The sequence below is a fragment of the Ammodytes marinus genome (assembly GCF_949987685.1).
Source record: "Ammodytes marinus genome assembly, chromosome: 7".
NCBI lineage: Eukaryota > Metazoa > Chordata > Actinopteri > Uranoscopiformes > Ammodytidae > Ammodytes > Ammodytes marinus.
In genome coordinates, this window is record NC_137211.1 from 1,505,162 (window position 1) to 1,518,950 (window position 13,789).

The window sequence follows — 13,789 nt, forward strand, 5'->3', positions numbered from 1 at the left end:
AAAGTTCTACAAAGTTCTAGAATGCAACACTCCCTGGGTAACCCCAACCCTTTCGAATAATAACAGAAGCTACAGTGGCCTTCAAGGACAAGAACAATTCTAAATTTTAAACAATGCACCTGATGACATTCCAACTATGACACTTTCAAGATGGCGGTACTAGGCCTTGGTCCAAAATATGCAGAAATATGGACATATATGAGACCCTTTCTAAGGGAAAAAATAATAATTCTAAACATTTTCTTCAGCTATTATGCACTAAATTAAAGGTACTTATGGATATTATAATTACTTTCTACAAAATCTGCTAGGAAATAAAACCCAAAATTCTACACACTGCAGGTTTAACTTTGACTTTGATGTTGTGTTGTTATTTTTTCGTAATACTACTGTAGATCATAATTGTGTGTCTTTGTTCAGGTTTCTAGACTATCTGTCCGACCTGTGTGTGTCCAACAACGTGGCCATCCCCGTCACGCAGGAGCTCATCTGTAAATGTGTTCTGGAGCCCAAGAACCAGGACATCCTCATCAAGACAGAGTGAGCCACGAAGGGACGGGATGAGTTATGGGGATCTAGAAAGCCACACAATCCTCCAATTTTTAAGTTTTATTCAGTATCGAAACTCATCCAGTAATAGTTGTTTGAACATCCATGAGTACACTGCAAACGAGAAACTAAAACTAAGATTTGAGCCCAAACACAGACCAGCCTAATATCGCAAGCTTCAAATGGGTTTCTTTCTTGCAGATCAGTCCGGACTTTCTAGCAAAGCTTTGGCACTCACCTTAACACTTCAAATACCATCACATATCATTCTCTTAATTTATGCTTTAAATGTCCAACATGTCAGAACTTAAAGACCTACTTCACTGGTGGAAATATGAAGGTGTATTGAACTCTGAGATCCTATGTAGTATAAATGTGCAAACATTTTAGAAATCGGTTCATCCTAGCCTGAGAAAAGGCATAAAGAGTGTTTTATGGTCTCACTCTGGTCTAATCCCATGCGTGACATCACACATTATATGGTGAAATGTAGGGTTAGGATTAACAGGACAGCTGGGCCAAGGGAAGACTGAGGAAAGACTGAGGGAAGGAAAACCTCATTCATTATATTATAATAGCGATTTTATAATGATAGAACGCCGGTTCCCTACGGGTGAAGTATTCCTTTAAACTAATGTCTGTTTCCTTCTCTCCAGACGTCGTGTCCCAAGAGATGCACCAACTGGTGGCGGTCAGGGAGAATACCTGGGGATGGACGACTACGGAGATGAGGACGAGGTAGATTATTTTTTCTTTTTTTTTAAGATAATTTTTTTTTGGCATTTTCAAGCTTTATTTGACAGTATGTAGAGAAACAGAATTGAACCCACGACCACTACGGCAAGGAATGAGTCCACATGGTAGCCTACGTGCTCTAAACACTACACTACCGGAGCGCCCAATTGTGTTGTCCTTTTAACTTTTTTTTGCCTTTTTTGTACATGTTTCTTGTTTCATCACTTTGTTCATTCATTTAACCAAATCATTCCATCTTAGATCAGTTAATTATTTAAAACAATTTACCATTTACCTTACAAACTCTACATGTCTGTGTAAAACATAGGCTACTGGCAGTGTATAAAGATGAAGCAGGGAGTTGACTGTAGGCTTAGGCTGGAGGCTGGATAGCAGCCAATCAGAACGCCTGTTGCCGACTATTGATGGCAAGTTCGCGCTGTGCAGTAACTTTTGCTGCTGACTCATATGGGAAAGCTGTTCACTTTGTGGGAGTTGGCCGAGACCTGTCGCGCTATTTATGCTGCGTGGAGATGCAAATAGTTCTTGCGATGAGTTGTAGTTTGAGGTTGGGACTAGCTTAAAAGTTGTCAATTAGCAAGCTGATGACTCAAAAATAAGGCACAGCATTGACACGCTAACGCTAAAATTAGCCGCGATGCTAGCGGGATACGTAGGCATTGATATGTTAATGTTGCCGTTAGCGCTAATGACGCTAATCAATGCTATTGTTAGCTAAGTAGGTGCTAACTGTTTAACACTTTGGTTAAGCTCTGAGGAATGAAGAATTATGTACTAAATCCATGTGGCTAATGTATGCTTAATGTAGGATTTAGCTGTTAACAGTCACTAGATTTGATAAATGTTGAGGCTATTTATTTGGTGTAATTTCCTAACGTAACCAGTAGCCCATATGCACATATGGAAGATGGTATAATTTAATGCCTCAATGTTTTATCACTGTGACTAGCTTAATGTAGGCCTAATTCGATTGAATGCACTTTATGTTAAAGCTATACTGTACGATCTGAGAGAGCTAGCATGATTTGAAATTAGCTTGTCCTCGGAGTTCCGTTTAACTCCTCCCTCTCCCCTCGGGACTCCCTCCCCCACCCCTCGACACACAGCCGTGCACGAGCGCTGCTGGCTGCACTTCCCAATTGCACTGTTTACCAGTGATTGTTAACATTTAACTCACACACACAAACACTCACACATAGGCTACATGCAGAAAAGGCCCCAAAGTTTATAGGTTACAGTGTTGTTATTTCTTATAGAGTGTTGAGATGAGTTTTGTTCAGTGTGGATGACAGTATAGCTGTCAGTTAGTGGCCGTGACGTCAGTCGGCCGGAGGGTCTGTCTGTCTAGTAAGTTTCCTTTTCTCTTCTCTCTCGGTCAGGTGTGTGAGCGCGCATGTTGCCGCAGTAGTCGACACAGTTGAAACGTGTATGTGAATCACCCGTGTGTGAGTAGGCGTAAGTACATGCAGTCCCGATCGCTGTTATAAGTTACAGTTTATGGATGTTATTGACGGCCGCGATTCGCAGGTCGCAACAGCTGTTCTAACGTCTCCTCACGAGCGGAATGTAAGCCTGTGTCTCTTTTCCTGCGATCTATGCTGCTGTGCCTGTGAAAGAAGGAAAATAAAGAGCGGAAAAACCATACTCCTCTTCTCATGCTTATAGTCTGACGTTTTTGGCCTTAAGTGGTGTTCTGGCCGACACCTCTGAAGTGAAACCAGTGATAAGCAGATCAGCGCGGTACCGGTAGGCGACATCCACCAGTTTCCTCCCCTACACTAGGCTACATGATGAAAGATACAGAGCAGTAGCCTACTTAAAAATATAGCCTACTTTTTAATCTTTGGGTTTTGGGGAAAGTAGCAAGTCTTGTCAAGTCAAAAGGCTCAAGTCACGAGTCATTGATGTTAAAGTCCAAGTCAAGTTGCAAGTCTCTTTACATTTTGTCAAGTCGAGTCTCAAGTCATCAAATTCATGACTCGAGTCTAGTCCACACCTCTGGTAACTTCTGTGTAGGTTCCATTGTGTAAGCTTGTTATGCTACTTCCACTAGGTCTAGTCCACTGCCAGGTAGCCTACTACGATATGGCACGAACGCTTTCTCTGCCCTCCGTGAACGCGCTCAGGCTCGCACACAGAGGGGAGAGAACGCGCAGGATTGTGATTGGTTCTTTAGATACGGGTCCATCGTCTCCGATTGGTCAGCATTTTAACAGGTTTATAGAAGGTACAGAATTTGGGGGTTTTTCGTTTCTTTTTCATTGCCCATAAGTCATTTATTGCTGTTGGGGTGTAAAAAGCACTTTTCACAACATATTAAAAAGTGCATATTGCAGATAATCTCCTATGATGCCTTTAACTGTTTATGATGAAGCCACATTCAATATTTTAGTTTACTATTAAAGTAGTTTAAAGGGACAATGTTAAAATGTTGTTTTACAGTATTGTTTGTATGCTGCTCCAGTCTATAGCAGTTATTCTGACTGAAAATAATATCACTTGAATTATGATAGAATAGGTACTTAAAGGTGCAGTGTGTAATATGACATCATCAAGTAAGTTCTACAAAGTTCTAGAATGCAACACTCCCTGGGTAACCCCACCCCTTTAGAATAATAACAGAAGCTACAGTGGCCTTCAAGGACAAGAACAATTCTAAATTTTAAAAAAATGCACCTGATGACATTCCAACTATGACACTTTCAAGATGGCGGCACTAGGCCTTGGTCCAAAATATGCAGAAATATGGACATATATGAGACCCTTTCTAAGGGAAAAAATTATAATTCAAACATTTTTTTTCAGCTATTATGCACTAAATTAAATGTACTTATGGATATTATAATTACTTTCTTCAAAATCTTCTGGGAAATAAAACCCAAAATTCTACACACTGCAGGTTTAAAGAAACTCAGTTCTTTTTTGTGAGCTGTGGAGTGCCGAGACAATTTCCCAAGTATCCAGGCGAGATGTTGGTCTTCTGAGACTCCAGCAGTTTCCATTGAATTGTAATGAATTTTGCCTTTTAAACGCATTATAATGTCTTATGAATGTACTTATAGTGCATTATATAGGTGACCTTCATAGAAAGTGTTACTCATAGTTTTTTGTGGAATTTAAAGGTCAACTCCTTGCCACATCTTCATCCACTGCCAGTATGTTTTACACAGACATGTAGAGTTTGTAAGGTAAATGGTAAATTGTTTTAAATAATAATAACCAAACTTTGTTTTCAGCCTTGCCAATTCAAGGTGGACATATTTGTCTATTCAGTAAGACTTTAATCTTGTCTCCATGTGTAGGTGTGGCTGGTGTGGACAGACAAGACCAATGAGAAACAGGAGAAGGGAATCAGACAGCTGGCTCAGGAGGCCAGACAAGGAAACGCTCATGATGAGAACGTCCTCACGTACTACAGGTACACACACACACACACACACACACACACACACACACACACACACACACACACACACACACACACACACACACACACACACACACACGCACACACACATTTTTGAATTTTATGTATGGATAAATAAATTATGGAGAAGGGGTGAGATTAAATAAGTTTTCTTCTCCTCACCCCTTTTCAAACAGGTAAAGCAAGTGTGAGACAGTTTATTTAGATTTGTGGTTTTCATTGTGTGTAAATATTACTTTATTGTAACTGTCCATTTGTTTCATAATTTTATTTTATTGTTTATTATTGCTATTCTTTCTTTATATTCTTTTTCTTTACTTGTTGGAAAATAAAAACATTTCCAATTCAATTAAATTCCATTCAACTTACACCCTAGATACCAGCTTTGTTACCTAGGTTTTAAATCGTGCTATATTAATAAAACTTTACATGCTTACTTACTTATGTGGCATGACACGAAAATAAAAATATCATTCATTCATTCATTTTAATACTTACACCCTCAGATACCAGCTAAAGCTGTTTGCGCGCATGTGTCTGGACCGTCAGTATTTGGCCATAGACGAGATCTCCAAGCAGCTGGACGTGGAGCTCATTTTCCTGTGCATGATGGACGAGACATTACCGTTTGACCTTCGAGCCTCGTTCTGTCGCCTCATGCTCCACGCTCACGTAGATCGAGACCCTCAGGAGTTAGTCACGCCCGTCAAGTTCGCTCGACTCTGGACAGAAATCCCAACCTCCATCACCATCAAAGAGTAAGTCGATTTTTTATAACTAAAGCAACGCTGAAACACTCACACACACACGCACACACGCGCGCACACACACACACACACACACAAATACACACGCACACAGGCTGAAACTCACACACACACACACACACACACACACACACACACACACACACACACACACACGCACACACACACACACCAGGGTTCAATGTCCAACATTTCAGCTCGCCCCGTTTTTCTTCTGCTAAATGTGTTATGTGAATTATGTGTGTTTTATTTTTTTATTTTATTTAAACCTTTTTTTTCACCAGGCAAAATTGCTTGAGGTCAAACCTTTTTTTCCGAGCAAGTGGATTCTTCAAGATGTGGTTTATTTGGGCACAATTTGGAAAGGCCTCAGTAACTTGCTGACTGAATCTCTTGGAAGTATTCATATCACTTTCCCAAGTCTATAAGTTCCCATTTGTATTTTGGCACCAAATGACATTTAGCATACCTGGCAAGCTTTTGACCTTTGTGCATATGCCCAGTTGGTAGAAAACTTGGCTACTCCCCGTCGGGGAATCGAACCCCGGTCTTCCGCGTGACAGGCGGAGATACTGTCCACTATACTAACGAGGACTGAAAAGGTGAGAATTTTCGGCCAAAAAATCGAAAATAAAATTTAGCATGCCTTCTTGTCTGCTGTCCGCATCATCCTAAACATCTCCTCTATGTGGCCATTTCCACATTGGAAGAATGGTTGATTTAGACAGGCCTCAGGAACTGAGGTCTAAAAGGTCCCTTTTGTGTAGAGTCGTGTCTATCTCGTTCCGCCTCTGGGCGGTCTTATATTTGGTCCGCTTTCGAAGCCTGGATAGCTCAGTCGGTAGAGCATTAGACTTTTAATCTGAGGGTCCAGGGTTCAAGTCCCTGTTCAGGCGAGATCCTTCTTGTGTGCTGTCCTCATCATCCTTGAAAATGTCCTCTATGTGGCACATTGGAAGAATGGCTGATGGTTGATTTAGACAGGCCTCAGAAATTTGCAGACTTCACAGCATAATGTTTGTCACATCCACAAGTCTAAAGGGTCTCATCAACCTCAAGTGGATTCTTCAAGATGTGGTTTATTTGGGCACAATTTGGAAAGGCCTCAGTAACTTGCTGACTGAATCTCTTGGAAGTATTCATATCACTTTCCCAAGTCTATAAGTTCCCATTTGTATTTTGGCACCAAATGACATTTAGCATACCTGGCAAGCTTTTGACCTTTGTGCATATGCCCAGTTGGTAGAAAACTTGGCTACTCCCCGTCAGGGAATCGAACCCCGGTCTTCCGCGTGACAGGCGGAGATACTGTCCACTATACTAACGAGGACTGAAAAGATGAGAATTTTCGGCCAAAAAATCGAAAATAAAATTTAGCATGCCTTCTTGTCTGCTGTCCGCATCATCCTAAACATCTCCTCTATGTGGCCATTTCCACATTGGAAGAATGGTTGATTTAGACAGGCCTCAGGAACTGAGGTCTAAAAGGTCCCTTTTGTGTAGTGTCGTGTCTATCTCGTTCCGCCTCTGGGCGGTCTTATATTTGGTCCGCTTTCGAAGCCTGGATAGCTCAGTCGGTAGAGCATCAGACTTTTAATCTGAGGGTCCAGGGTTCAAGTCCCTGTTCGGGCGAGATCCTTCTTGTGTGCTGTCCTCATCATCCTTGAAAATGTCCTCTATGTGGCCAGTGGCACATTGGAAGAATGGTTGATTTAGACAGGCCTCAGAAATTTGCAGACTTCACAGCATAATGTTTGTCACATCCACAAGTCTAAAGGGTCTCATCAACCTCAAGTGGATTCTTCAAGATGTGGTTTATTTGGGCACAATTTGGAAAGGCCTCAGTAACTTGCTCACTGAATCTCTTGGAAGTATTCATATCACTTTCCCAAGTCTATAAATTCCCATTTGTATTTTGGCACCAAATGACATTTAGCATACCTGGCAAGCTTTTGACCTTTGTGCATATGCCCAGTTGGTAGAAAACTTGGCTACTCCCCAACGGGGAATCGAACCCCGGTCTTCCGCGTGACAGGCGGAGATACTGTCCACTATACTAACGAGGACTGAAAAGGTGAGAATTTTCGGCCAAAAAATCGAAAATAAAATTTAGCATGCCTTCTTGTCTGCTGTCCGCATCATCCTAAACATCTCCTCTATGTGGCCATTTCCACATTGGAAGAATGGTTGATTTAGACAGGCCTCAGGAACTGAGGTCTAAAAGGTCCCTTTTGTGTAGAGTCGTGTCTATCTCGTTCCGCCTCTGGGCGGTCTTATATTTGGTCCGCTTTCGAAGCCTGGATAGCTCAGTCGGTAGAGCATCAGACTTTTAATCTGAGGGTCCAGGGTTCAAGTCCCTGTTCAGGCGAGATCCTTCTTGTGTGCTGTCCTCATCATCCTTGAAAATGTCCTCTATGTGGCACATTGGAAGAATGGCTGATGCTTGATTTAGACAGGCCTCAGAAATTTGCAGACTTCACAGCATAATGTTTGTCACATCCACAAGTCTAAAGGGTCTCATCAACCTCAAGTGGATTCTTCAGGATGTGGTTTATTTGGGCACAATTTGGAAAGGCCTCAGTAACTTGCTGACTGAATCTCTTGGAAGTATTCATATCACTTTCCCAAGTCTATAAGTTCCCATTTGTATTTTGGCACCAAATGACATTTAGCATACCTGGCAAGCTTTTGACCTTTGTGCATATGCCCAGTTGGTAGAAAACTTGGCTACTCCCCGTCGGGGAATCGAACCCCGGTCTTCCGCGTGACAGGCGGAGATACTGTCCACTATACTAACGAGGACAGAAAAGGTGAGAATTTTCGGCCAAAAAATCGAAAATAAAATTTAGCATGCCTTCTTGTCTGCTGTCCGCATCATCCTAAACATCTCCTCTATGTGGCCATTTCCACATTGGAAGAATGGTTGATTTAGACAGGCCTCAGGAACTGAGGTCTAAAAGGTCCCTTTTGTGTAGTGTCGTGTCTATCTCGTTCCGCCTCTGGGCGGTCTTATATTTGGTTCGCTCTCGAAGCCTGGATAGCTCAGTCGGTAGAGCATCAGACTTTTAATCTGAGGGTCCAGGGTTCAAGTCCCTGTTCAGGCGAGATCCTTCTTGTGTGCTGTCCTCATCATCCTTGAACATGTCCTCTATGTGGCACATTGGAAGAATGGTTGATTTAGACAGGCCTCAGAAATTTGCAGACTTCACAGCATAATGTTTGTCACATCCACAAGTCTAAAGGGTCTCATCAACCTCAAGTGGATTCTTCAAGATGTGGTTTATTTGGGCACAATTTGGAAAGGCCTCAGTAACTTGCTGACTGAATCTCTTGGAAGTATTCATATCACTTTCCCAAGTCTATAAGTTCCCATTTGTATTTTGGCACCAAATGACATTTAGCATACCTGGCAAGCTTTTGACCTTTGTGCATATGCCCAGTTGGTAGAAAACTTGGCTACTCCCCGTCAGGGAATCGAACCCCGGTCTTCCGCGTGACAGGCGGAGATACTGTCCACTATACTAACGAGGACTGAAAAGATGAGAATTTTCGGCCAAAAAATCGAAAATAAAATTTAGCATGCCTTCTTGTCTGCTGTCCGCATCATCCTAAACATCTCCTCTATGTGGCCATTTCCACATTGGAAGAATGGTTGATTTAGACAGGCCTCAGGAACTGAGGTCTAAAAGGTCCCTTTTGTGTAGTGTCGTGTCTATCTCGTTCCGCCTCTGGGCGGTCTTATATTTGGTCCGCTTTCGAAGCCTGGATAGCTCAGTCGGTAGAGCATCAGACTTTTAATCTGAGGGTCCAGGGTTCAAGTCCCTGTTCAGGCGAGATCCTTCTTGTGTGCTGTCCTCATCATCCTTGAAAATGTCCTCTATGTGGCCAGTGGCACATTGGAAGAATGGTTGATTTAGACAGGCCTCAGAAATTTGCAGACTTCACAGCATAATGTTTGTCACATCCACAAGTCTAAAGGGTCTCATCAACCTCAAGTGGATTCTTCAAGATGTGGTTTATTTGGGCACAATTTGGAAAGGCCTCAGTAACTTGCTGACTGAATCTCTTGGAAGTATTCATATCACTTTCCCAAGTCTATAAGTTCCCATTTGTATTTTGGCACCAAATGACATTTAGCATACCTGGCAAGCTTTTGACCTTTGTGCATATGCCCAGTTGGTAGAAAACTTGGCTACTCCCCGTCGGGGAATCGAACCCCGGTCTTCCGCGTGACAGGCGGAGATACTGTCCACTATACTAACGAGGACAGAAAAGGTGAGAATTTTCGGCCAAAAAATCGAAAATAAAATTTAGCATGCCTTCTTGTCTGCTGTCCGCATCATCCTAAACATCTCCTCTATGTGGCCATTTCCACATTGGAAGAATGGTTGATTTAGACAGGCCTCAGGAACTGAGGTCTAAAAGGTCCCTTTTGTGTAGTGTCGTGTCTATCTCGTTCCGCCTCTGGGCGGTCTTATATTTGGTTCGCTCTCGAAGCCTGGATAGCTCAGTCGGTAGAGCATCAGACTTTTAATCTGAGGGTCCAGGGTTCAAGTCCCTGTTCAGGTGAGATCCTTCTTGTGTGCTGTCCTCATCATCCTTGAAAATGTCCTCTATGTGGCCAGTGGCACATTGGAAGAATGGTTGATTTAGACAGGCCTCAGAAATTTGCAGACTTCACAGCATAATGTTTGTCACATCCACAAGTCTAAAGGGTCTCATCAACCTCAAGTGGATTCTTCAAGATGTGGTTTATTTGGGCACAATTTGGAAAGGCCTCAGTAACTTGCTGACTGAATCTCTTGGAAGTATTCATATCACTTTCCCAAGTCTATAAGTTCCCATTTGTATTTTGGCACCAAATGACATTTAGCATACCTGGCAAGCTTTTGACCTTTGTGCATATGCCCAGTTGGTAGAAAACTTGGCTACTCCCCGTCGGGGAATCGAACCCCGGTCTTCCGCGTGACAGGCGGAGATACTGTCCACTATACTAACGAGGACAGAAAAGGTGAGAATTTTCGGCCAAAAAATCGAAAATAAAATTTAGCATGCCTTCTTGTCTGCTGTCCGCATCATCCTAAACATCTCCTCTATGTGGCCATTTCCACATTGGAAGAATGGTTGATTTAGACAGGCCTCAGGAACTGAGGTCTAAAAGGTCCCTTTTGTGTAGTGTCGTGTCTATCTCGTTCCGCCTCTGGGCGGTCTTATATTTGGTTCGCTCTCGAAGCCTGGATAGCTCAGTCGGTAGAGCATCAGACTTTTAATCTGAGGGTCCAGGGTTCAAGTCCCTGTTCAGGCGAGATCCTTCTTGTGTGCTGTCCTCATCATCCTTGAACATGTCCTCTATGTGGCCAGTGGCACATTGGAAGAATGGTTGATTTAGACAGGCCTCAGAAATTTGCAGACTTCACAGCATAATGTTTGTCACATCCACAAGTCTAAAGGGTCTCATCAACCTCAAGTGGATTCTTCAAGATGTGGTTTATTTGGGCACAATTTGGAAAGGCCTCAGTAACTTGCTGACTGAATCTCTTGGAAGTATTCATATCACTTTCCCAAGTCTATAAGTTCCCATTTGTATTTTGGCACCAAATGACATTTAGCATACCTGGCAAGCTTTTGACCTTTGTGCATATGCCCAGTTGGTAGAAAACTTGGCTACTCCCCGTCAGGGAATCGAACCCCGGTCTTCCGCGTGACAGGCGGAGATACTGTCCACTATACTAACGAGGACTGAAAAGATGAGAATTTTCGGCCAAAAAATCGAAAATAAAATTTAGCATGCCTTCTTGTCTGCTGTCCGCATCATCCTAAACATCTCCTCTATGTGGCCATTTCCACATTGGAAGAATGGTTGATTTAGACAGGCCTCAGGAACTGAGGTCTAAAAGGTCCCTTTTGTGTAGTGTCGTGTCTATCTCGTTCCGCCTCTGGGCGGTCTTATATTTGGTCCGCTTTCGAAGCCTGGATAGCTCAGTCGGTAGAGCATCAGACTTTTAATCTGAGGGTCCAGGGTTCAAGTCCCTGTTCAGGCGAGATCCTTCTTGTGTGCTGTCCTCATCATCCTTGAAAATGTCCTCTATGTGGCCAGTGGCACATTGGAAGAATGGTTGATTTAGACAGGCCTCAGAAATTTGCAGACTTCACAGCATAATGTTTGTCACATCCACAAGTCTAAAGGGTCTCATCAACCTCAAGTGGATTCTTCAAGATGTGGTTTATTTGGGCACAATTTGGAAAGGCCTCAGTAACTTGCTGACTGAATCTCTTGGAAGTATTCATATCACTTTCCCAAGTCTATAAGTTCCCATTTGTATTTTGGCACCAAATGACATTTAGCATACCTGGCAAGCTTTTGACCTTTGTGCATATGCCCAGTTGGTAGAAAACTTGGCTACTCCCCGTCGGGGAATCGAACCCCGGTCTTCCGCGTGACAGGCGGAGATACTGTCCACTATACTAACGAGGACTGAAAAGGTGAGAATTTTCGGCCAAAAAATCGAAAATAAAATTTAGCATGCCTTCTTGTCTGCTGTCCGCATCATCCTAAACATCTCCTCTATGTGGCCATTTCCACATTGGAAGAATGGTTGATTTAGACAGGCCTCAGGAACTGAGGTCTAAAAGGTCCCTTTTGTGTAGTGTCGTGTCTATCTCGTTCCGCCTCTGGGCGGTCTTATATTTGGTCTGCTTTCGAAGCCTGGATAGCTCAGTCGGTAGAGCATCAGACTTTTAATCTGAGGGTCCAGGGTTCAAGTCCCTGTTCAGGCGAGATCCTTCTTGTGTGCTGTCCTCATCATCCTTGAAAATGTCCTCTATGTGGCACATTGGAAGAATGGCTGATGGTTGATTTAGACAGGCCTCAGAAATTTGCAGACTTCACAGCATAATGTTTGTCACATCCACAAGTCTAAAGGGTCTCATCAACCTCAAGTGGATTCTTCAGGATGTGGTTTATTTGGGCACAATTTGGAAAGGCCTCAGTAACTTGCTGACTGAATCTCTTGGAAGTATTCATATCACTTTCCCAAGTCTATAAGTTCCCATTTGTATTTTGGCACCAAATGACATTTAGCATACCTGGCAAGATTTTGACCTTTGTGCATATGCCCAGTTGGTAGAAAACTTGGCTACTCCCCGTCGGGGAATCGAACCCCAGTCTTCCGCGTGACAGGCAGAGATACTGTCCACTATACTAACGAGGACTGAAAAGATGAGAATTTTCGGCCAAAAAATCGAAAATAAAATTTAGCATGCCTTCTTGTCTGCTGTCCGCATCATCCTAAACATCTCCTCTATGTGGCCATTTCCACATTGGAAGAATGGTTGATTTAGACAGGCCTCAGGAACTGAGGTCTAAAAGGTCCCTTTTGTGTAGTGTCGTGTCTATCTCGTTCCGCCTCTGGGCGGTCTTATATTTGGTCCGCTTTCGAAGCCTGGATAGCTCAGTCGGTAGAGCATCAGACTTTTAATCTGAGGGTCCAGGGTTCAAGTCCCTGTTCAGGCGAGATCCTTCTTGTGTGCTGTCCTCATCATCCTTGAAAATGTCCTCTATGTGGCACATTGGAAGAATGGTTGATTTAGACAGGCCTCAGAAATTTGCAGACTTCACAGCATAATGTTTGTCACATCCACAAGTCTAAAGGGTCTCATCAACCTCAAGTGGATTCTTCAAGATGTGGTTTATTTGGGCACAATTTGGAAAGGCCTCAGTAACTTGCTGACTGAATCTCTTGGAAGTATTCATATCACTTTCCCAAGTCTATAAGTTCCCATTTGTATTTTGGCACCAAATGACATTTAGCATACCTGGCAAGCTTTTGACCTTTGTGCATATGCCCAGTTGGTAGAAAACTTGGCTACTCCCCGTCGGGGAATCGAACCCCGGTCTTCCGCGTGACAGGCGGAGATACTGTCCACTATACTAACGAGGACTGAAAAGATGAGAATTTTCGGCCAAAAAATCGAAAATAAAATTTAGCATGCCTTCTTGTCTGCTGTCCGCATCATCCTAAACATCTCCTCTATGTGGCCATTTCCACATTGGAAGAATGGTTGATTTAGACAGGCCTCAGGAACTGAGGTCTAAAAGGTCCCTTTTGTGTAGTGTCGTGTCTATCTCGTTCCGCCTCTGGGCGGTCTTATATTTGGTCCGCTTTCGAAGCCTGGATAGCTCAGTCGGTAGAGCATCAGACTTTTAATCTGAGGGTCCAGGGTTCAAGTCCCTGTTCAGGCGAGATCCTTCTTGTGTGCTGTCCTCATCATCCTTGAAAATGTCCTCTAT

General features: G+C 43.1%; 1 protein-coding gene across 1 annotated transcript in view; it reads left to right on the plus strand.

Moving 5' to 3' along the window:
* The window catches only part of itpr3 (inositol 1,4,5-trisphosphate receptor, type 3), a 163,464-nt gene that overhangs the window by 36,924 nt on the left and 112,751 nt on the right, over positions 1 to 13,789 (plus strand). The window contains exons 17-20 of the mRNA XM_080031640.1: positions 421 to 540; positions 1,206 to 1,287; positions 4,608 to 4,723; positions 5,239 to 5,490. Of these exons, the coding sequence (XP_079887766.1) occupies positions 421 to 540; positions 1,206 to 1,287; positions 4,608 to 4,723; positions 5,239 to 5,490 (570 nt within the window). The remainder of the gene's footprint in view (positions 1 to 420; positions 541 to 1,205; positions 1,288 to 4,607; positions 4,724 to 5,238; positions 5,491 to 13,789) is intronic.